The sequence below is a fragment of the Xenopus tropicalis genome, chromosome 8 (genome assembly GCF_000004195.4).
Source record: "Xenopus tropicalis strain Nigerian chromosome 8, UCB_Xtro_10.0, whole genome shotgun sequence".
In the NCBI taxonomy this organism is placed as follows: Eukaryota; Metazoa; Chordata; class Amphibia; order Anura; family Pipidae; genus Xenopus; species Xenopus tropicalis.
This window is the reverse complement of record NC_030684.2, coordinates 76852483-76878408: the sequence shown is the minus strand read 5'-3', so window position 1 is coordinate 76878408 and position 25926 is coordinate 76852483. Positions and strand designations below refer to the sequence as shown.

At 38.3% G+C, this 25926-nt stretch overlaps 1 protein-coding gene across 2 annotated transcripts in view; it reads left to right on the top strand.

Annotated features, from left to right (window-relative positions):
- Positions 1 to 22830, top strand: part of dhx34 (DEAH-box helicase 34) — a 29568-nt gene extending 6738 nt beyond the window's left edge. Inside the window, exons 9-17 of one of the 2 annotated variants that reach the window (XM_012968062.3) lie at positions 130 to 231; positions 1117 to 1365; positions 7890 to 8063; positions 10220 to 10328; positions 12209 to 12318; positions 15035 to 15307; positions 16022 to 16198; positions 16563 to 16695; positions 22410 to 22830. In XM_012968062.3, coding sequence (XP_012823516.2) covers positions 130 to 231; positions 1117 to 1365; positions 7890 to 8063; positions 10220 to 10328; positions 12209 to 12318; positions 15035 to 15307; positions 16022 to 16198; positions 16563 to 16695; positions 22410 to 22546 — 1464 coding nt within the window. In that variant the 3' untranslated portion in view covers positions 22547 to 22830. 2 annotated transcript variants of the gene reach the window in all.
- Positions 22831 to 25926: the final 3096 nt, after the last annotated feature.

The window sequence follows — 25926 nt, the reverse complement described above, 5'->3', positions numbered from 1 at the left end:
TCAAATTGTATCAAATTGTATCAAAATGTAATTTAAACAGTAAATGAATATGTAATTTAAAGCAGAAAAACTGGCACTTAAAAATGTCATCGTAAACAAGACCTTTGAATGTGTCTGAATGTGTCTTAGGTTAAGGCAAATCAGAGAAGTAACTCAAGGAAGTGGTGTAGACGCCGGGGGCTAGAAGAACAAAGGTTATATGAAATGGCGAACCTCCGTCGACAGTTCAAGGTAGGTATCTGTTGGATCTGCTCTATTTTGGTGTATTTAAGTATTGAACTGAGGCCGCCTGATCTATTAAATAAGTAATATATTTATTTACATGAGAAATAAAAGAAAATGAAAAGGGAAAATAAATAAAATGAAGAGAGGGAGAGGGAGAGGAAAGTGGGAGGAGGGAGGGAGGGAGAAGAAAGGTGCAATGGAAGGGAGAGGAAAGTGCCTAACTAACAAAATATTTACAAATGCTATTTATATACATGAGGAAGATCATTCAACCAAGCATAACCCATACTATACCTCTCCCAGGACAACCACACCCAAAGGACATTCCCAGCCAATCAGGTAGGTGTTAGTTGTTTTTAGGATGATTCATCTCTTCTCAGTAAGCCAAGAGAGTTATATCAAGATAGGTTGCACTGCAGATCAAATCCCATTGAGTCCAATGCTGTAGGTATTCCTTGATTCAGCAGGGTATCCTTTCCTTGGAAACTCTGACCCTGCAGCCACAACAGTGTGTACAGTCATTTGCCTCTTTTTAATATGAACTGGACTGTAGCTGTAAGGATTGCTGTGTAGTATGGCAATATGTCTGTTGTCCAGATCTTAGCAGTTGCCGAGTGATGGAAAGGCCAGATATCTTTTTACCTGTTGTGTGCAAGTGGATTCACTGTATAATACCAAAAATGCAGTTCTACTACATTATAAAGCAGAGGCAAGTTTGATGAAGCTGTAGTGGGAAACCAGCTTTATGGTACATCAGCATTCTTATTGTTAGGTTGGTAAACACCGTTACTTGCAATGTTTCTAACCTCTGCTTTGTTTTACTGCTTTATTCCCACTGTAAATAGTGTTTGCTGAGAAATAAAACTTCCTCTGCCACTGATTCATTTTCAGGAACTTTTGAAGGACCATGGGCTACTGGAAGAGAATGTAGCTCAAAGAGGAGATCGAAACAGTCGCCAACGACAGCATAAGGAGCGCAAAGAGCTACACCAGCTCAAAAGACAGCATGAACGGGTGGAAAAACGAAAGCGTAAAGTGTTAAAGCTACAGGATGAGGGTGCTGGGTCCTCTAGTGATGGAGAAGAACAGTACCACACTGAAAAACATAGAAAGGACAGAAAAGACAGCATAGATATTCAGGTAATCATGACATTGCCATCTCAGCAATTTTGCTATAGAAAAGGGTTGTTGTAGAGAAAGCCTACCATTTGAGCATCAAAACCTCTAGATGTGTCAAAGTGATGTGTTCTGATAAAATGCAGTTAAACAAGAAGAGATCCAAACCTAGTGATAAGCAGAGCAGTACCAATTTACTTCCATGCGGTGGCAGCAGTGTGCTAGGCAGAACTAGAAAATGTAAATAAATGCTCCTCATATTTAGGTGTGCTTGGCTTCACTTTTTCCAATCATATGAAATATCATACGAAATTATATTCAAAGAGCATAACCTGGTTCTTGGCTTATTTCTATAACTGAATATTGCCCCAATAATAAAAATAAGATATATACAAATATATAGGAAGGATATTTTTCCACAATTTTGGTTTTCAAGTCCTCAGACAGTTTCTTCTCCTCTTTCTGTTGTCCATGCTTAGTGTGGCACACACAGACACACAATGCAAAGACTAAGTGAACTTTTTATCTGCTTTCAGGTGTAAATTTTATATTAAATTTTATATTGCCCACACCTGTTACTTGCCCCAGGTGAGTTTAAAGGAGCATCACATGTTTGAAACAATCTTATTTATCCACAATTTTAAAAGGGTGCCAATAATTTTGTCCAGCCCATTTTTTGAGTTTTGTGTACATTATTTGCTTTTTTTCCTCCCTTTTTTTTGTTCTGTTCCAATACACACAAAGAGAATAAACATGTGTTACTGCAATACTTTTCTGTTAAAAATACTTGATTTTCTGGGGTGCCAGTAATTTGGGCCATGACTGTATGTTAATGAGCACATATACACAAAATGGGATTCAGATTCTGTTTGGTATACATATGGTATTTGGAATATAAAAAAATTATGAATATGGCACTTCCCTACTGCCTAACACATATGTATGTACTATGCATTTACGTCTAATGTTTTGCACTACAGAAATCTTACGAAACTCAAACATTCATATAGAATATCGGAGTTATCGTAGGCAAAATTTTTTCTAATTAAAGTTTTTCAAATCTTTTTGAAAGTTAGTAAACCTGTTAAAAATGATGAGTTGAATGCAATTTTGCTGAATAAATGCAGTTTTGATGTGTTAGACTTTTTACATATTTTTGAGATTCAAGTTCTTTAATAGATAAGCGCACAACTAAGTTTGATAAGTTTTTCCAATTAAAAAAAAGGCTCTATTTTTGATAAATATGTCTCCTCCTCTTAGCCTCCTCCCCATTTATTTTAATCCTTAACTTTAGACCCCAGGCTGACACTCCTCTTCACTGAAAAACTTGCCTTGCCTGGGATTCCATTCTGTTGAACATATTGACTGGATTGGTCGTTTATATAAGTTACCTTTGCTAACATGGTACTAAACATTTAGGTACATTTATGAGTGAATATTGTGATACCCAGGAACACCAACATTTTATATCTTTTTTTAGATAGTGGTGTCGAGTTTTCTATGCAGTGGGTCACCAAACTTACACTTTTTACCAAACTAACTGGATTATATTAAAACAATTATGTCACTTAAATGTTAATTAATCACTTAGGGCAGTGCTGTCCAACTTCTGTTGTACCGAGGGCCGGAATTTTTCCGACCTACGTGGTGGAGGGCCGATAATGGAAGCCAGTTTTGACCACTCCCCTTTTTGAAACCGCACCCACTTGAAACCACACCCATGTTATCACATGACCATACCCATATTAATGGTTGTAGTACAGCAAAAACCTGCCATACTCTGCCTGCCCTACCCTGCCTTTGTGTGTGCCATACTCTGCCTTCCCTACCCTGCCTGCGTGTGCCATACTTTCACTGTGTGTGCCATTCTTGACTGGTTTGTGCCAAACTTGGCCTGTGTGTGCCATACTCTGCCTGCCCTACTCTGCCTGTGTGTGCCATACTCTGCCTTCCCTACCCTGCCTATGTGTGCCATACTCTGCTTGCCCTACTCTGCCTGTGTGTGCCATACTCTGCCTGCCCTACTCTGCCTGTGTGTGCCATACTCTGCCTTCCCTACCCTGCCTGTGTGTGCCATACTCTGCTTGCCCTATGCTCACACACAGGCAGCCTACAGTGACACAATGCTGGCACTGCTCCTACAGTCTGCACAATAACTTTTTAATTGCAGTACCACCTCAGTATATGTTCTTTTTGTAGTATGCAGGGATTATTTGTGGGTTTCTACTGCTCCTGAGGTGTGAACAGGGGAACAATGTGGGTGATTACAGCCTGAGCCTGAGGTGTGAACACTGCAGGGGGTAGAACAATGCAGAGATTAAAAGGTGTGAACAACACAGGGGATTACATATTTAAACAATACAGCCTGATTACAGCCTGAATCTGAGGTGAGAACCATGCAGGGGGGGCAGTTAATCACAGTACTGATACCATTTAAAGCTTACACAAAGGTAAGCCATCAAAGCAGCCAGACAGGTGGGGGGCCACACAGAGGGGGGTCGCGGGCCGCATGCGGCCCGCGGGCCGCCAGTTGGACAGCACTGATTTAGGGTGATAGCATCTACTGGGATTAGTCTGCAGGCAGGAATATTGGGTTGTATATTGACAAAGTCACATGATGTGAGGATGTGGAATAAGCTGATGCTAGCCAGTAGGGGTTATACCTTAGTAGGCAATGTTGTTTATACTCACTTGCATATGCTAAATGATTATTATTTGACACAGAGTGCATGCCCTCTGGGCTAACTCAAAATATTTCATAGCCTTTAGTAAAGTCTGAAATCAACCGAAATTGGAGTAGGCAGGCACTGAATTTAGATCACAGAGACAGAACAAGTACAGAAAAAATAGTCTTTATTTAAAGACTAAGAGAGCCTAAGAGACTAGGGAAGCCATATGCGTATTACTCCGAAGGGGCACTTAATCATAGGCAATGCCTGTGATTAAGTGTTTGATAGCTGTGAAATGCGTAAGGCTGTATTAGTCAGATGCAATTTTTTTTATATAAAGGCTATTTTATCTGCCTGCTTAATCCAGATTCAGTGCCTGCTTACATCAGTTTCAGTTGTTACCTACTCCAAGAGCTGTAAGGTCTGAGGTAAGGGCACCCTCACTTCCATGTTATATTTATATATATTTAAATTACTGGTATCTCATAGTGATGCATATAAAAAGTGTAAATTCAACTACAGGATACAACACGACAAGACCAAATCACACCCTCTCCATCTCTGAAAGCTATCATATGCCGCCTGCGTACAGACTTAGATCTCCTTTTATCTCAAGCAACTGAGAAACAATTACAATGGACTAATCAAAAATTCTATTCTCAAAGCAATAAGATAGGAACACTGCTAGCACGAAAATTAAATCAACCGACCTATCAAACTCCACCACCAACTACAATCCGTATGAGAACAGGGTGTTTAACAAGCAATCCCCAAAAAATACTACAAGAATTTTTTACGTATTACTCCTCAATATATACTAATACTAAACCATTTCCTTCATCAACTGCCAACAAACTACTGTCAACATTACAACTTCCCACACTATCTGCTACACAATCAGAATCATTAGATGCTAGCATTACACATGAAGAGGTAGCAAAAGCAATTAAAGACCTGAAAACAGCTAAATCCCCAGGACCAGATGGATTTTCAGGCCTTTACTATAAAAAACTTGCCACCCTTTTAATCCCACACCTAACAAATATGTTTAATGCAATCAGACTAGGTGAGACATGCAATGAGGAATCACTAAAAGCGCAACTATCCTTTATACCGAAACCCCGCAAAGATCACTTGGAGTGCGCAAACTATAGACCAATCTCAGTAATGAACATTGATATTAAACTACTAACTAAAATCTTAGCTGATCGCCTCAGTAAATTTCTCCCTGGTCTGATTAATTTAGATCAAACCGGTTTCATTCTCAACAGACAAACTCCAGATAATATAAGAAGAACTCTACAACTTATACACAATTTTCATATCACGAAACAACAAGGAATGTTATTATCTATTGATATTCACAAGGCGTTCGACTCTATTTCATGGGATTATCTATATTTTATATTGAATAAATGGGGTATAGGACCCCACTTCATTACAATTCTAAAATCCCTGTACCGCTTCCCCAAAGCCATCCCGAAATGGGGACCATACCGAGGGAACCCAATTACTATAGAAAGGGGAACCAGACAGGGATGCCCTCTCTCTCCTATCCTATTTGTTTTAGCGATCGAACCCCTAGCTGAACTTATTAGGCAAGATAAGAACATCACAGGTCCCCAAATTGGACAAATGATGCACAAACAATGTCTGTACGCAGACGACATATTAATGACCATAACGAAACCATTAACTTCCCTACCTAACTTAATCCATTTATTGGACACATTTGGGAATATCTCGGGACTAACTATAAACCACAACAAATCAGAAGCCCTGAATATAACTTTACCACATCAAACCGTCAAACTACTGAAACTGAACTTCGACTTCAAGTGGCAGAACTCTTATATACACTATTTAGGAGTCAATATCCCATCTCACTCATCAACATTATACCAGCACAATTATCCACAACTTTGGAAAATGGCGGGAGAGTACTTACAATTATGGTCCAAGATGGATTTATCCTGGTTTGGGAGAATACATGCTTTTAAAATGACCCTTTTACCCAAAATACTTTATATGTTTAGAACATTACCAATCCCTATCTTGGACCAAGACCTTAAGACCATGCAGAGGAAAATGTTTAAATTTATCTGGGCAGACAAGCATCCCAGAATAACTCGACAAACTATGTATAGACCTAAACAACAAGGAGGTTTGAGTGTCCCCTGCCTACAAAGCTACTATATAGCAGCACAACTGACTCCATTGATTCATATGCATGCTGCTAACCCTCCTAAATGGGTCGCCATATTAAAACATCAACTGTACCCAACCTCCCCATGCGCATTACTTTGGTCTCCCCCTCTGAAACGTCCAAAATTTTCAGACCCCTTTTTGACCCACTCTATGTCAGTCTGGGATAGATACAAACTTTCAGCTAAGCTTATGTCACCAGCCCTCCCAGCAACACCATTATTTGGTAACCCACTTTTTCCTCCGGGACTCTCTTTTGCTGCCTTCCAATGGTGGATGTCAAAGGGATTCCAATTTATATACAATTTCTATTCTCTATCGGGCCTCAAGACGTGGCCAATGATACAAAATACCCACGACCCACCTCCTTCTGAGATCTTTCACTATCAACAAATAAGTCATTTCATCCGAACAATCATTAAAGATAATTCTACCCTGACCCCTACTTATTTTGAAACGGTTTGTATTAAGTACCCATATTCCAAGCGGTTAATCTCTAACCTATATAATCTGCTACTGAGTATACATTCACAAGATCCCTTGCCATACACTCAAGCATGGCATAGAGATCTTAATACCACGGTTACTGATGAAAGTTGGACCCAAATATGGCAAACTACAGCTAGCTGTTCTAGAAATACTTCATTGTTGGAAACCACATATAAAGTTCTTATGCGTTGGTATATGGTCCCCTCTCGCCTACATAAAATAAACCCCCAATTTAGTAAAGATTGTTTTAGGAGATGTGGACAAACTGGCTCCATGTTCCACATTTGGTGGGACTGTCCAAATGTCCAAAGATTTTGGTCCAGAATATATAATATTATTTACTCTGTAACGCAAATAAATTTGAGGAAAGATCCTCAAAACGCTCTCTTGAATACCAAAATACCTAATCTTACCAACCATACTAGACTATTAATAAATTTTATTTTCCTGACAGCTAAAATAACAATTGCCAAATTCTGGAAAACAACCCAAATTCCCATTTCTCACTTTAAGAGCAAAATGAATTGGGTCATGGTTAATGAACGGTTAACTAGCATACTAGCAGATAGACACGACAAATTTATGAAGATATGGGAGCCATGGTATACCTACTCTTTCCCGAATACAAGTAACCTACATGTATTTTCATCCTGAACTACAGGACAGAATAATACTAAGAGATATAGGAATAAAAGAAAAGTTTATTTGGGTTATACATGAACCAAACTCTCAAAGACGCTGATCATTCTGATTTATGCTTACACTATGGGACCTCAAAGGCACTGTTATTTACAGATCATTAGATCTAATGATTAAAAGAACCATCAACCCAATGTTTAGTTTACATGCTTCTTAAGCTACTTCTTTATATTCTTCCTTTGACCCATTGGTTATTAAAATGGGATCTCTCTTCTTCTCCCTTCTTCCTTTTTTTTCCATTCTCTCAGGATATAAGTCATTTACTACGAAAATGTTTTACTTTGATATCCGCTCTGTAAAAGTTAAAAAACAAAATAAAAACTATTGAAATAAAAAAAGTGTAAATTCACCAAAAAGCCCTAGGAGTAGGTTGCAGTTACAGTATCAGCATTTGATATGTGAGGAGTACAATGCAATGTCACTAAGGACAGTTCCTCCATGTACCTCTTGTTTGTGTTAATGTGTACAGTGTTTCATTTTGTGCAGGATGTAAAATTCAAGTTAAGGCACAACATCCATGAATTGCATGCATCTTCCAGTACGGGCCAAGATCTCTCCAGCCAGGAGGTATCGTTACTGAAACTGATTGTGTGCCATGGTTTGTACCCACAGCTAGGGGTGCCTGATAGCTTCAACAGTTGTCGAAAGGATTCTGATCAGGTGAGTATTTTTACAGTACATTGGTACAGGATACCACCCAGGCCATTTAACCTTGAAAAGTAGTCCTTCCCAGTCATACAATAATATGTTCCTACTTTATTGTGTGTATTTATGCAAGCTGGCACTGCAGAACATTGGTTACTTGGTTTTCTTTGTTATAGAGACATCTTGAGCTAACTTTTATAGTATGCTTATTTTTACTATTGGTTGGGGTAAGATTTTCTTAGTATTGTCATTTACCTGTCAGGGGACTATAACCTTCTGTGAAAATAATACTGGCTTAGCAAAAATGATAAGCTGTTTCCTCACAGATGTAGAACCTCCTTGGTCTATTTTTATTGGAGAGTCTGTGCTTGAGACACTGTTTTAAAGCCTAGGCTGTTTCTCAGGTCAGTGCTTCTCTTTGTGTACTTGTAGCAGTTCTTGGCCATGAACATGTAATAGATGAGCATACACAATCATTTACTGCACAGTGTAAATCACTTTATAACCTGCAATGGCAAAGCACAGCAAGTGTTACTGAATGGTTATACTGCTGCCAATGTCAGTGGGTTCTACGTGTAGTGATTATGTAAGGCTGCTAACATTACAGCTTATTGGTTTATGTGCAGCTTTGTGCTTTGGCCCATTAACATATCTTTTTGAATGTTATAGATTAAAATATTGGTATATTAAATTATCTTGCATTTTCTTTCTTATTATTAGCCTCCTTACTTTGTATCTTTCAAGCTTGTAGCTGAAAATTCTGTATAAAAACCAGGTTGAGTGCGAGGCTTTAATTTCATTGTTATTTTTATTTTTTGGCTTATTTTTCTTGTCAGGTCATTTACTATGCATTTTCAATTTTGAGTTAAAACTGTTCTTTGGTTGCTTGGGGTATTTAAGCCCTAGCATCCAGATAACCATTTACATTCCAATTTTAAGAACTGCTGTAAAAATATGTAAATTAAAAAAAAAAAAAACATGGAAAATAACAGAGCAACTGCAGAATGTCTTAAAATCTGTCCTTTACAACAACCCCTTTAAAAGAGCAGTGTTGGTTATTTTAATTCCACATTTGCTCTGTGTTGTAAAATTTTGTGCAGTCCAGTTTCTCCAGTATAGGGCTTTAATTGCCCTTTAACTGCTTATGATAAATGAGAGCCATCACAGAATTATAAACCAGTAATAAGTTAAAAAAAACATAAAGAAGCAAAACTGCATCCAATTAAAATAGTTATTAAACCAGTTTTATTAACATGTATAGAATACTTCACTAGGTATCAGCATGCCAAAGATTAATACTTAACATCTAAGATTATGGTTCTAGATTTATATAGGAACTTGTATCATATTACTGCTCTATATTGTTTCTAAGCAAAGTTCAAATAATTAAACCAGAGAAGGAGCATGCCAGTGGCCCCTCTTCCTCTCCTACACCTAGGTGTTTTAATATATAGACCCAATAAGCACGACCAAGATACATTTTATTAGAGGACGATTATAGAGTAAACAAAAAATATTTAGTGTAGAGCAGAGGCGCTTTTGCCATTTGGCTCCTAAAAATGAAACTTGGTAAATAAATTACCTGGACATAAAATCTATATAAAACCTGAACTCCCTGATCATGTAATGAAGTAATGCAGAGTGCATTTACATTCTTTTTTCAAAAATTATGAATTATGTGGTGCATTATTGCTTCCTGCACTCTTCTGGTATTTAACATAAGGGATTACTTATAAGATAGATTACTATCTACCATTACTTTTTGCGGCATTTTGGAGGAGGATCCCATTGGAACCACTGTTGTATATGTCTCTCTTTAACAACTAACAGTAAAAGAGGCTTTTCTTTATGAGGCAAAAATAAATCTTCCGCTGCAACAGGTGTCTGCTTTCTGTCAGCCCAAGCTATATCAAAACATAGCAGCCATTCTCAAGGCAGTGGCCTACATAAAATGGGTTCCCTACTTGCTGGTGCTTTTACAGTATGGTGTATGCTACCTGTTGCCCACAGAGACAAGTGGTAAGAACGTTTTGCAAAAGAATGTTGCTATCCAATCTTTTTTGCTTTGCTCAACAGAACAATTAAGTTTTCTTGAATAGAAATAACTTTTTTCTTACATAATTACCCTATTTGCAATTTATTAAAACTCCCATCATCATATCTGTGCTTAGGTTTTTCATACAAAAAATAAACAGGGAGTCGTTTTGCATCCAACTTGTGTCTTCTCCTGCAATCCTGAACTTCTGCAAGTAAACAGTGAAGAGGAGTCTGCTGGGAATGGTAATAACATAGTTAAGTTGGGTTGAAAATAGACTTACACAAACCTGTCTATACACTCACACATATGGTCTGTATATGCTAATACCTATACCAACTTACTGTAGATCTTAAGATTACAAGAGCCTTCCATATTATGCTTGTTTAAGAACAACATCACTAGGAAGGGTATTCTGCAACCTCACTGCCCTTACTGTGAAGAACCACCTACGCTACTGCTAATGAAAATTCTGTTCCTCTAACCTAAAGGGGTGGCCTCTGGTCCATTGATCTTTTCTATGGTAATAAAGGTTACCCCGCTATTTATAATGTCCTCTAACATCTTTTTAAAGAGTAACTCACAAATGCCTTTTTTTTTCTTCTATCCCTTATTACCCATTCCAAAAGCTTTGCGCCACCACATTAGCAATTTTCTGATCTTTCTGCACCATGTTAGACCACAGTGAATCCTGAAAAATTAAGTAAAGAAGTTTGGCAATCACAGAGCTAAGCTTGTTTAGTACCCTGGGATAATTGCCATCTGTTCCTGGACCTTGGTTTACCCTTACGTTCTAGTCTCTTTTGAATTTCCTCCCTTGTCACCCATCCATCAATAATTATATTATGAGAATTGGGGCCATTATAAATGAACATGAAAACATCATGTACAACCAATGCAAATATGTGGCAGATACTACTGAGTACATATATTTATTTTTGTAGATAATTTGTAGTGAATACAGATAACATTTTGTACAATGAGTTGTTACAGAAAGTACTAGGTCATAAATAACTGCGTAATGACTGACAAGGCTGCAGTACACTGGAGAGAGCAGCAACAAAAACCTAAATATAGGCATTGCAGATATTCAGAATTCAGTACTGAGAATTTGTGGGCAGCAAGACTCTAAGCAAACACTTTGTACATGCATGAGTCTTAAGATTTGGTTGTGATTTTTGGGTGTATCTGCTGCCCCCAAACAGCAGCCAGTGAAAAAAATAATTTAAAAATCAGTGGCTCAACAAATAGAAATATGCTTCTCAAATAAAACGAAGAATATGTCTAGATCATATAAATATAGTGGTGCCAACCAATAATACTTAATGTTCAAATTCAGAACTCACTAAGCACCACTGTAGTAGTTGTAGCTAGGGTGCAAAATCTCCAAGCCTTTCACTCTAGGGAGCTCTGGTTTACCACATTTCATATGTGATCTGTGCATTTAGTAGTAGTGTTTATATGATCAATATACATAGCAACGTAACTCACCAAACATTTGCGGTGGCCCAAGTACTGCTTGAAGTGTTTCAAAGAGGAAGCTCTGTATGTAACCATTCAGCTTTATTCATACATGGTTGAAATCACTTATGAGTTCTGATGTCTTGCGTTAACATTTTGACATAGACTTACATAGTTCATTAGGATTGAAAAAAGATAAAAATCCTTCGAGTTCAACCCCTGCAAATGACCCCCAATGTATAGATACCTATGCAGCACTATCATTATACACATAAAATGGGGAGGTAGCAAGATAGCAGCTCCCAGTAGATATCAGAATAGAACTTAATAGTAAGACCGTCTGACCAATTATGCCTGACAAGTCTATTCTCTATACACAAAAGCATATGCAGCATGTCTTATTATAATAAATAAAATCCCATTTTACATTATGGAAGTGCACCCCATTTATTATGTTTCTTATTTTTAGATGATTCAGCTTAGACTGCTAATATATAACTGCTAATATATATCTAGCTTTAAAATACTTATCCTAAACATGTTAAAATATTTGTTGGCAATATTTTTGCCAATCATACTAAGCAAATCACGTGTGTATTGTTGCACTTAAAGGATTATATTTTGTTTCATAAAATAGTCACTGTGAATTATTTTCACCCATTAGAGTCAGGAAACAAAGGTCAGAGCAGCAGGCACCAGATTGTGGCGTTTGTCTCGCTCCTGGAGACAAACAAGCCTTACTTGGTAAACTGTGTGAGACTGTCAGCTCTCCAGGTAAGTGACCTGTTTTAATGATTAGTTCATATTTTAAGAACCAAGCTAATGTAAAATGCCTGATGCCTAGGTCTTTAAAGTGACTTTTGGGAATGTCACAGCTGCTCCTGCTTGTTATGCAATAGAGTTGCTCTATCAGAAGTGCTGAATATAAAAAGAAAGTGATAACCTTGTAGGTATAAATGGAATTACACAGCCTGATGCTGCTCCCTTGATAAGTGATGTACATTATCATTTTAATGTTGGAAATAAATAATGATGGAACACAAAGATGCATGGAGGAGTGAGCCAGTCCTCAGTCTTCATTGCTTGTACAGAGCTTTATTGTATTAGGTGATTCTGATATAAAGGCCACAATCTAATTAGTTATTCTCCTACCTAATGTTAATTATCCATCCTGTGAAACCCCTCGCATCTTTGGCAAGGTTGAAACCATCTGAATCGGGTTGTACATTAGGCATGATCAGAAGTTTTAAATTAACCATACATGTAGAGCTTTAAATTCTGCTTTGGTTCATCTCCTCTTGAGCCAGAATTGATTTTGTTTTATAGTAGAGCCTTAACAAATATCTGATATTGCCTGAATATTCCATTAATATCCGTGGGCTTTGAGTCTTATTGAAAATCTCAGATTCTGTCAAAGCATTGCCTCATCTGGGGATTTTAGTTACCAGGGATACAAACTCCTTGAGTTGCATCCATAACATAGTGCCCAGTAGTTCAGCTGAAATCCATTCTGATTTTAAGGATTAAACAATCCTGTTTGGTTTATTTAATGTGTAAATGTTTTTGTAACCTTAAGGTGTGGTGATCCCATATGCAAAATGCATTGAACACACAAGTATATAAAATAAAATTTGTACATCAAGCCTGTTTTCTATTCTGGTTTTTAAAGGAAATTTGAATTGCCTTTTATCTATGGAATAGGACTTGGGAACCTAAAAGAAAACCAGGTCCTACCAGTTGATAATGGACTGGTAATCAGTTTATCACAACAGCCCAACATTGTCCACACCCCACTCCATTAGATCACCCTAATGGGTGTTTCTGATTATTCAGATTGGACACAAAAGTCTTAGAAATTAATGTGGGGGGATAAGCGGAGACATAACAGTAACAAACTTAGGAATGTACTGGTCAAAATGATTGCCTAACATACCACTTGCCCTTGTGGTTAATATGATTTTGAGCAGAAGCTTAAAGGAGAAAGCAAGGATCAATCACTAGGGGTGTGCTTCTGTTAGCAGAAAACAGCACCAGTTTTGGGTACATGCTAGCGAGGGATCCCACATCTTCCCTTCTTCTTTCTTCAAAATACCATTGCCAATTCATGTGTAAAAAACTAAAAAAGCCAGCTTTTTTCTTAAAGTTTGGCTTTTCACTGTACTGTGTATGCATACCTGACACAAAGAAAGAAGAAAGAGGATCACTTGCTTGCATGTACCCCAAGCCGGTGCAGTTTTCTGCTAACAAGAGCAATGGCCTGGGAAATCAGGCAAGTGATTACAATCACTAGGGAGTGCCTAGTATTTAGCACCCCCTCCAGTGATTGAATCTTTCCTTTTTCTTTAAGGTAATTTGTTGCTTATGTTACATTTTCTATTTCATTGCTACTTCTATCTCCATGTAAACTCTTTTCTGTGCATTACTAATTGGCATTTTGCTCTTGCTGTACTGAGATACGTAACTACATTTTTATCATGTTGTGTAATACTGTATATTTTGACACCTGCCATGTATTCTATCATTTTAATTTTATGTTACATCTCTCCTCCATTATTGTCCATTCTGCTTTAGACATAGGTTCACTATCTGGCAAATGGGTGCAATATCATTAGGTTGCTAATGAAATTTCCCTTTTCTCATAATTTAAGTCTATATTAATGGTTTAATGAACCATGGGTTTAATAATTTCTGTATGAAAAACCATGCATCAACACAGATTTAAAAAAAAAAATAAAAAAATGTAATTATCTTAAAAAAGGCAAATATGTAAGGCATGGAATTTAACCAAGTCATAGACTGCATAAATGTATGTCTTCAGCTCAATGAGTAAATCAGTCCAACAATTATATGTAATATTCATTTGAAAGAAAAACTGTAGATTAGGTAACCACTTTATAAATGTAATGAAGAATGTGCTATACAGTTATTTACTAACCTAATAGTGTCAGCTTAGACTCAGTGGCAGATAATACACCTAAGTAACTTTCATGCCCATGAGTATTATCTCAGCATACTGCAGGCTGTGACTTTATAGAAAATCTTTGCCATTTTGCTATAAAGCAGAACTTACCTTCTTCCCTCCGACAAAAGCCTCCATCCTCTGCCCTCCATTGAGCCCCCCTTCCTTGCTCCCTTCTCGCAGAGTCTATTTTAATGAAAAGTGTCTCTGTTTATAAAGATGACCAATATATGCAGAATTGCAGAGCTAGCAGGCCCCATCTTCTGTATCTTTGGGTTTTCTTTGGATCAGTTTAGCAACATGGAGCTTGCTGGCATATATGCAGTTAAAGATACTCTGGGAGGAACAGGGAGGGGGCTCAATGGAGGTCAGTGGAATGGGGCTTTTGTCTGGGGGGTTTAGCTCTTCTATAACTGGATGCAAAACATTAATTATGTAACTTTTTTTCCTGAAGTACCAAGGTGGAATTGGTAAGTGAGGGGCACTACATACTGAGAAACAACAAAATAATAGTTTTGTTCTCTGCAATAGGGTTTTCTACTGCTGGCCCGATGCATTGACACCAGTGCAGACTGCTGCCGCATTGTATGTGATAAGTGGATGGAGATGAACGTGGACAATCCTGAAAGTGCTTTGTGTTTGATCACAGAAGCAGTGCAGTTAAGGGTAGCTTTAGAGAAACTTCTCAAATCCAGACTGGAGAAGCCTTCTAGAAGAGAGGACCATACAGAAGACGATGCTTGGACAGCAAGGCAAGAGGCAGAACGATTAGGCAGACGTTTGGTGGATTATGTGAGGCCAGAGGTACATCTACTCATTGGTGCATATTTTTTAGTACTATTACCTGCAGTTTACACTGTTTTGCATTTGAGTTTAAATGGAAGTTTACCAAAATTTTACCTAAACTTTACCCAATGCTCATGCTTCAGTCACCCTAGCATTTATATATAAAATGTTAAATCAAAAGTCACTGAAAGCGAACACTTGCAGTTATGTTTGTACCGCAACTATCTCAGTAATCCCCATCAGGGGCACCAGGGGGCAGGTGACTATAAGGGTTCTTTTATGTATCTAGGGGTTGCAAGTGCAATGAGCACCCCGCCCTCCCCTTAGAGCTTACTTACAATGATGCACAAGTTAGGGAATGGGTGTAGGGATGCCTATGTACCTCCTGACCCTTTTGTATCAAGTTCTGATGAAGGTAGCGCTCGATCCAAGTGGCATGCCGCAGGTTTTTGCGATCTGAGGTGCAAAATTAGGACCCAGACCCTTAGAGTTTGTGTATGCAAATTAGGATTTGCCGAAATCTTTCAGAAAGGATTCGGGGGTTTGGCTGAATCCCAAAATAGTGGATTCCGTGCATCCCTAGTTATATTTGCTATATGCCACATTCACGTATACAAAGCCTTAATCTACAAGATGGATATTATCATAATGTTTCCATGTCTGTTTCTATAAGGTTTGTAACCCAGAATGTGCTCAATGAAATTTAAGCTCTTTTAACTCTTTTGTTTGCAGGCGATTTACAGTATGCGGAGATTAGCTGCCTTAGAAGCTCAGAACCTGTATGTGGGACCTCAAGTTCTCAGCTCTGCTTCGGGTCTTCCAGGGGTGTTTACTGGTGTGGAATTGAAACCGGATCCTCTAAAAGGAGGCTACAGCGTGACCAATTTCCTTACATATAACTGCCTTGCGGTATGTTGTTTGGGGTTGTTTATACATTAAAACTCTGGTTATACATTCACCAGGGGCCTCATAAAAACAGCATAAATTCTGGGAAGCAAAATAAAAACACAGTTTTGCCTTTGTGGAACCAAAAAAACAATTCCTGGAAAGCCAAGTTCAGCTGTATCTAATAAAAGTGTTATAATGGGCCTTTAGTTGCTTTGATGTAATGCAGCAAACTAAGTCACATTATGATTTTCTGGTTGTGACACCTTATTACAAGGCATATATGACAGAAGAAGCAGGCTTCTTAGACATTTCTTACATACACATGGCTATGCCCTTTTTCTCCATTAAAATTATTACATAACAATTTTTAATATGTTTCTTGTAGAGCGAGACTGATTTCTACAGTGATTGTCTGCGTTCTTTTTGGACATGCCCACATTGTGGTCTTTATATGCCATTTACTCCCATGGAAAGAATGAGCCATCAGAACAGCTGCATGGTGGAGGAGACATCAGAAGGTATAAGTCGCAATGGTGGATCACAAGGTCTTCATAAGATTTGCTTTTATTTCCATGTACAATGTGTGCATAAAAAAAATATTGTTCCTATAAATCAGTGATCCCCAACCAGTGGCTCAGGGGCAACATGTTGCTCCCACTAGCCTCTAAGCAGGTAGTTATTTTTGAATTCCTGACTTGGGGGCAAGTTTTGGTTGAATAAAAACAAGATTTCCTACCAAATAAAGCCCCTGTAAGCTGATAGTGTGCATAGCGGCTGCTTAATAGCCAATCACAGCCCTTATTTGGCACCTCCATTAACTTATGCTTGTGTTGCTCCCCAAGTCTTTATACATTTGACTGTGGCTCACGAGTAAGAAAGGTTTGGGACCCCTGCTATAAATGATAAAGGAGCAGTAATAGTTGAAATCAAAACATTTTCTGTATCCGTGGTGTAACTATCTATACAGGCAACCCCATGGTCGCAGGGGGGCTGGGACCACAGAATCTCTTGTACCATAGTCCCTTCTCCACGGCCCTTCTCCTACCTTTTGAATATAGCGGCACGGTCGGGCTGGGAGGTGTGGAGGGCGGAGGGACTGGTTGCACAGGGCCCGCGTAGAGGATTTTTCTGCAGGGAAGCGACCAGGTTTGTTCTTTATTACAAACCTATTAGCATATTTTACAGAAATGAAAATGATGGTAATGTAATAAAAGCAGCAAGGTCTGCCCCAGATAAAAAAACATTCATAGCAACCAATCAAATGTTTGAAAAAAAAAAAAAAAAGTGTACCAAAAATGATAGCTGCTTATTGGTTCTGTATATGTTATTACATTACCCTTAACTTATTTAGATTGGATGGTAAGGAGGCTAAGTCATCATGATGGTGCAAAGAGAACTCTCTAGAGCTGTGTCTTTATCAAGGGGGCAAAGTACATCTAAGAAGGTTGCATACTCAAAGCCAGAATGCAACAGAGAGGTTTTCTCAGTAGACAGGAGCTTAATCATACCAGGCTTTTAGCTTAGACCTATATTTTGTATAAAACCTAAAAGAATGGATGCAAGCTGAACTGGATTAAGTAGGGCTTTTGGCACATGTTTTGGTATGCTGACATTGTGGGGTAGACTGTAGCCTCCATTTATACCTTATAAAAGGTAGATACAACCAATGGAGAAATCTTATTCAGGCATTTAATGGGTTGCCCCCTCCTATCTGACTTGTTCAGGAAGCAAATAGTTTACTATACTGATGTGGAAAATAAATATCACACACTGAAAAATACCACCATTCATCTGGTGAGGTATAATACACTTAGCAATCTAACATAGCAAGATGATGCTGTTTTAATGTCTAAATACAGATATAGCCACTGTTTAAAAAAAAAAAACAAAAAAAAAAGAAACAATAAATTGTAATAATAAGTTCCTCATTTAGTCTGATTTTATGATACATCCCACCATAACCACTCTCATTTAGATCCTGCCAATGCATTTTAGAGCTACACAACAGTCCACCTGTGTTATAATGTCGTACTTGTTTCACTTCATCAGTGGCTTTATCTGGGGAATAAGTGGAGACACCCATATTTTTTTATGGTTAAATATGTGTTTTCCTGATGCACAAAATTAAAAGTTTGTGTAATTTCCAGCTGCATGAATCATTCTTAGTGTGAAAACTTAGTTGTGCATCATATGATGTTTCTTAATTTAAACCTGAAGCACAAACCTTCAAGTGATGCATCTACTTTTTTATGAAAGGTGGAGGGGCTGAGAGTTTGTGACCCCCTAGATTGTCCTGACCTAAAGACCTACAGTCATGGCCCTAATTGTTGGCACCCCAGAAATTTTTCCAGAAAATCAAGTATTTCTCACAGAAAAGTATTGCAGTAACACATGTTTTGCTATACACATAGTTACATAGTTACATAGTTACATAGTTACATAGGGTTGAAAAAAGACCATTGTCCATCAAGTTCAACCCATCCGAGTAAACCCAGCACACAACCTATACTAACCAATCTATACACTCACATACATAAACTATATATATACAACCAGTAATACTAACTGTAGATATTAGTATCACAATAGCCTTGGATATTCTGATTGATCAAGAACTCATCCAGGCCCCTCTTAAAGGCATTAACAGAATCTGCCATTACCACATCACTAGGAAGGGCATTCCACAACCTCACTGCCCTCACCGTGAAAAACCACCTACGCTGCTTCAAATGGAAGCTCTGTTCCTCTAATCTATAGGGGTGACCTCTGGTGCGCTGATTGTTTTTATGGGAAAAAAGAACATCCCCCAACTGCCTATAATCCCCTCTAATGTACTTGTACAGAGTAATCATGTCCCCTCGCAAGCGCCTCTTTTCCAGAGAAAACAACCCCAACCTCGACAGTCTAACCTCATAGCTTAAATCTTCCATCCCCTTTACCAGTTTAGTTGCACGTCTCTGCACTCTCTCCAGCTCATTAATATCCTTCTTAAGGACTGGAGCCCAAAACTGCACTGCATACTCAAGGTGAGGCCTTACCAGGGACCTATAAAGCGGCAAAAATATGTTCTCATCCCTTGAGTCAATGCCCTTTTTTATACAAGACAGCACTTTATTTGCTTTAGTAGCCACAGAATGACACTGCCTGGAATTAGACAACTTGTGATCTACAAAAACCCCTAGATCCTTCTCCATTAAGGATACCCCCAACACACTACCATTCAGTAGATAGTTTGCGTTTATATTATTCCTACCAAAGTGCATAACTTTGCACTTGTCAACATTGAACCTCATTTTCCAGTTTGCTGCCCAGTTTTCCAATTTTGTCAAATCGCTCTGCAAAGCGGCAGCATCCTGCATGGAACTTATAGTTTTGCACAATTTAGTGTCATCAGCAAAAATAGAAACAGTACTCTCTATGCCCACCTCCAGGTCATTAATAAACAAGTTAAAAAGCAAAGGACCAAGGACTGACCCCTGCGGTACTCCACTAACCACACTGGCCCAATTAGAAAATGTTCCATTTACCACCACTCTTTGTACTCTATCCTTCAGCCAGTTTTCTATCCAATTACAAATATTATGTTCTAGGCCAATATTCCCTTTGTGTGTATTGGAGCAAAACAAAAAAAAGGAAGGAAAAAAAGCAAATTGGACATAATGTCACACAAAACAAAGATGGAATGGACAAAATTATTGGCACCCTTTCAAAATTGTGGGTAAATAAGATTGTTTCAAACATGTGATGCTCCTTAAAACTCACCTGGGGCAAGTAACAGGTGTGGGCAATATAAAAATCACACCTGAAAGCAGATAAAAAGGAGAGAAGTTCACTTAGTCTTTGCATTGTGTGTGCCACACTAAGCATGGACAACAGAAAGAGGAGAAGAAAATGCACCAGAGGTCACCCCTTTAGATTAGAGGAATGGAGCTTCCATTTGAAGCAGCGTAGGTGGTTTTTCACGGTGAGGGCAGTGAGGTTGTGGAATGCCCTTCCTAGTGATGTGGTAATGGCAGATTCTGTTAATGCCTTTAAGAGGGGCCTGGATGAGTTCTTGATCAATCAGAATATCCAAGGCTATTGTGATACTAATATCTACAGTTAGTATTAGTGGTTGTATATATAGTTTATGTATGTGAGTGTATAGATTGGTAGGTGTGGGTTAGGTGTGCTGGGTTTACTTGGATGGGTTGAACTTGATGGACACTGGTCTTTTTTCAACCCTATGTAACTATGTAACTATGTAAACTGTATTGGGACTTGAGAACCAAAATTGTGGAAAAATATCAACAATGTCAAGGTTACAAGTCCATCTCCAGAGATCTAGATTTGCCTTTGTCCACAGTGTGCAACATTATCAAGAAGTTTGCAACCCACTGTAGCTAATCTTCCTGGGCGTGGACGGAAGAGAACAATTGATGAAAGGTTGCAACGCAGGATAGTCCGGATGGTGGATAATGTGAAATAATAAATAATAAGGTGAAATAATAAAGCAGCCCCAAACAAGTTCCAAAGAAATTCAAGCTGTCCTGCAGGCTCAGGGAGCATCAGTGTCAGAGCGAACTATCCATCGACATTTAAATGAAATGAAACGTCATGGCAGGAGACCCAGGAGGACCCCACTGCTGACACAGAGACATAAAAAAGCAAGACTACAGTTTGCCAAAATGTACTTGAGTAAGCCACAATCCTTCTGGGAAAACGTCTTGTGAACAGATGAGACCAAGATAGAGCTTTTTGGTAAAGCACATCATTCTACTGTTTACCGAAAATGGAATGAGGCCTACAAAGAAAAGAACACAGTACCTACAGTGAAATATGGTGGAGATTCAATGATGTTTTGGGGTTGTTTTGCTGCCTCTGGCACTGGGTGCCTTAAATGTGTGTAAGGCATCATGAAATCTGAGGATTACCAAAGGATTTTGGGTCACACTGTAGAGCCCAGTGTCAGAAAGCTGGGTTTGCGTCCGAGATCTTGGGTCTTCCAGCAGGACAATGACCCCAAACATATGTCAAAAAGCACCCATAAATGGATGGCAACAAAGCGCTGGAGAGTTCTGAGGTGGCCAGCAATGGGTCCAGATCTAAATCCCATTGAACATCTGTGGAGAGATCTTAAAATTGCTGTTGAGAGACCTGGAGCAGTTTGTAAAAGAATAGTGGTCCAAAACTCCAGTTGAGAGGTGTAAGAAGCTTATTGATGGTTATAGGAAGCGACTGATTTCAGTTATTTTTTCCAAAGGGTGTGCAACCAAATATTAAGTTAAGGGTGGCTATAATTTTGTCCAGCCCATTTTTGGAGTTTTGTGTGACATAATGTCCAATTTGCTTTTTTTCATCCCTTTTTTGTTCTGTTCCAATACACACAAAGGGAATATGTGTATAGCAAAACATGTGTTACTGCAATACTTTTCTGTGAGAAATACTTGATTTTCTGGAAAAAATTCTGGGGTGCCAACAATTTGGGCCATGACTGTAATGGTGTGTACTGGATAACAGCTGCTATATGGTAAGAAGCAAAGTACATGGAATTTTAATAAAACATGCCAGGGCAATATAGACAAGTTTATACAGAGAGATGCAACACTAACATTTATGTATCTTCAGGAATATACTACAGTTATGGGACCTGGGGTTTTCTGGATAAGGAGTCTTTCTGTAATTCGGATCTCCTACCTTAAGTCTACTAAAAAAATTATTTAAACAGTAATTAAACCTATAGGATTGTTTGGCTCCAAGAAGGATTCATTATATCTTAGTTGGGATCAAATACAAGGTACTGTTTTATTAATACAGAGAAGAAGGAAACCATTTTTAAAAATGTGAATTATTTGATTACAATCGAGCCTATGGGAGATGGCCTTTCCGTAATTCGGAACTTTCTGGATAATGGGTTTCCGGATAAGGGGTCTGATACCTGTACTAATATACTTACTATTGAGGTATTCCCCAGCAACTTGTGTAACTGATAAGGAGCCAAGGACATGGCACTTATCCAGAAAAAAACAGTGCTTGAAACAATCAAAGCATTCAGTGACAAATGTTTCAGGGGAATCCCTCCTCCCAGGTATTGTCACCAAATATGATCTAATATTAACTCTTGATTGCACAAAGCACTGCATTTTTTTTTTTTTTTTAGCTTAGTGATGTGTCCTCTGGTGTAGATTCCTCACTGTAAGGCTCATAAACTCAACAAGCAGAAGCTTTATAAGATTTCTTTTTTTACCCACAGGACTTGGGGAACAGGACAACAAGATGACTTCAGTGACTTCTTTGCACAGAAACTATCATTGTGACATATGCCAGAAAGACTTGATGTTGACACCAACTGAAATCCTTAAGCACAAAAGGCAGCATCTTAATAGCTAATAAAAGGAAATGCATTTGTAGGACTGTTGTACATTTGTTCATATTTGCTTTGTTAATGAGAATTTTAAAGCCGTGTGCTTGTTTTTGGTGGTTAGCCATTCTAGCTGTGTGGCTTTATTCTGAAACTCAAATTAATGTATGTCCTACAATCAGTTAAAGGTAAATTATCTTGAAAATTAAAATTAAAAAAAACTAAATTAAGAAACTTTAACTTTATAATCAAGTAAAAATCTAAATTCTGTGCTGTTTTTAAAATAAAGTTACTCTTCACTGTTCCCCTCTCAGCATCTGTCTCCCTTCGTGCATTTAATCAACTGTTAGGTCTCATACAGCTTTTGGGGGGCGGGGGTGATCCTTTTGCCTAAAAGATGTATTAAAATCAGTTATTTGGGGTAACTCTAATACATCTGCTAGCAAAGAAGCACACCCAAAATATATATTAGATCTGCCAATCAAAATCTCCCAACTCCTGCATGAAGAGAAACAGAGAGTGAACAGAAACTTGATTGTTTCAGAATTTTAAATTGATTATATTTAGAAAGTTTCTTATTCCAGTATGATGAAGTATATAATATATTTTTATTTTTTTGATAGTTCCCATTTAAAGGAGAAGAAAAGGTTCAATCACTGGGAGTTGCCAAAATGTTAGGCCCCCTCGTGATTGTAATCACTTACCTGATACCATGGGCCGGTGCTCCTGTTAGCAGGAAATTGCACCAGCCCAGGGTACCTGCGAGCAGTTCTCTTGCCCATCTTATTTCTACACAATACTGGGGCCAACACATACGTTTGGATTCTTTATTTTGCAGGTACCCTTGGCTGCTTACAGGAGCACCGGCTCAGGGTATCACGTAAGTAATTACAATCACTGGGGGGGGGGGGGTGCCTAACATTTTGCACCCCCCAATGACTGTACCTTTTCTTCTGCTGAAAATGTATTTATGGTGATCTGTTGAATATCAGTATGATTCTTTGGATCTGTTGAAATGGCTTCTGCACAGAAATTCCTTTTTAATTATCTGTGCATGTCAGGCAATTGGATTTGGAACAGTCGTAGGGCAGCGGCACACAGTGTAATTTTGACCGCACTGGTTTTAAGTAGCCCAAATGCAAGTGTTTGTCAGGTTATAGTTGCCTGATTGATAAAGATAATAAGGTATTGCTTTTCTAGGCATCAGTCCCTTAAAATCACTTGTCTGTGAGGAAGTTTTGAGTGTTTTGGTGATGTAGTTTGGGTCCATTTTAAAACACAGTACTGAAAAAGAATGAAATCGCCCTTTGCTTTGAGAATCTGCTTGTTGTTTTTAATCTTTCTGCTCCCTTTGTTATGATAATGGACAGATTTACTACAACTCACCGGAAAATTGGTTTTCTGAATAGAAGGGTATTTGTAGGCCAGCCCTCCTATTTTTATAGTGGGGAGTTTAAGAATCAAATTTATCATTCAAGATTTTGTTTGTCCACAAGCTGAGCCAAAAAAAACAAACCCATACTCGTATATGGATGTTCTTCTTAAACCATCTGAGATTTTGCAGCTTCTCTGCAATAAATATAACAATGTGATTTTTGTTTGCAATCAACATTTTTTTCTAAAACAAGATCCTTTTTAACCCATTGTAGTTCTCTGTTAAATGTGCTAGCTAGCAACCGAGGGAAAGAAACTCATTCTTAAAAAGAAGTCGCATGTGTTTTTGTTGAATTTGTCTTTCTGCAATCATTATTTGGATTTTTGTTGGGGCTGAAAAACCTGTGTAGCTTTTAGATACATCTAACCATTTGTTTTAGTGGCTAATCTTGTCTGAATTTACAGTTCTGTTCAGCACTACTCCATTGAAGTATGCACCTGCAGACCCAGTTCTCCTGAAATAATCGTCTATTTCTTTACTAACAAATACAGTGATTGGCACCTCTGCTGAATGTAGGGTGATGCTTCTAAGATCCAGTATTATGTATTTACGGCTTGGGTAGAGGGATGCTTGGAGGGTTTGGAACTTTCACTTCTGATGACCTAAATGCAAATCCCTGTGATGCTAGATCGCAAGAATCAGGCCCTGTTGAACTCAATGGGGGGAATTCACAAAAGTGGTGATATTGAGACAAAATAAAAGTGGAGATAGATTTGTCGGATTTTCCACCGTATTCACAAACCTCTATCTCCACTTTTGTGAATTTGTCTTTTAAACAGACAGTTTTCAGATTTTGTCATTTTACAGACATATTTTTTTTATGAATTTGCCTTTAGCTCTTAGTAAATCTGTCAGTGCCATCAAACCCAGTCCCACAGCTTCACGAGCCTTGGGGTAAGGATTTTACTATCAGGATATTGCATGTCATGTGCCATTTGTCATTTCACTTTGGGGCCATTTCCTGAGGGATAATTTTAGTTTGCCCAGGGAAACTATGCATCATTTTTTTAGGACAAGCTGGGCTTTCTAATGTTTCCTATATTTCTGTGTAATTCCACTTCTGTAACAAGATTTAAGAGTCTAAATACCTTCTTCTCTAGCCCCTACTCATTACTGGTCAGCAGCAATCTGGCCCACACACCAACATGCCCAGTGAATAGAGGTCCAACAGGACTAGGGCCCACCGGGTCTTTATCCAGTGCCCTGTTGGGGCAGTCCAACCCTGTACCCCAATATCCCAGTTTGGGTGCCGGTGTGAATGTGCTGTTTGCTGATCCCCAAGATGGCTGCTGGGAACAGGTGGGGGACCAATGCTGTTAAGCAGCTCTGTAGTTCTGGACATGCTATGGGGGCACAGATAAGTTGGGGCAAATGTCAGTGAAGTGATTAAAGAGGGGGCATTGGGAGGCTTTAATTTTCCTTTTAAATATTTACAATATATTCACACAAAATTTATTATTGCCTCATTGATAAAGCTAAAACTGGCATAATCATGCAAATGTGAGGTAAAAACTTTTTATATGTAAGATATAAATTAAACTTTTTTAATAAGTGTTTTACTTGTTTATAAAATGTTAATGAGGCTTTTTGCACCTATTGTTCTAGGGTTAGACAGAAACTTGTCCCCTAACAATAGTCTGCTAATCTCCATTAGAGTTACACTGAGCTTTACTCCATTTTGAAAACGTTGGGGAAAAATGTCAGGAAAAAATTTCATTACAATGTTGTTTAAACGACAAATTCACAAAAGTGTCTGTAAACTGTCTTTCTTTCACCAAAAACGGAAAAGTGGTGGTTGAGTCGGAATTTAGGCGGATTTCTGTTTGTGAATCTGGAGAAAGTGTTTTCCACCAGTTTTTCCACCACTTTTACTCCAAAAAAGGGCTATCTTCACTTTTGTGAATTCCGCCCAATGTGTTTGGTATATAAATATTATATTTGCATGCAGTTAAAGGGATTTAATATTAGTGGAAA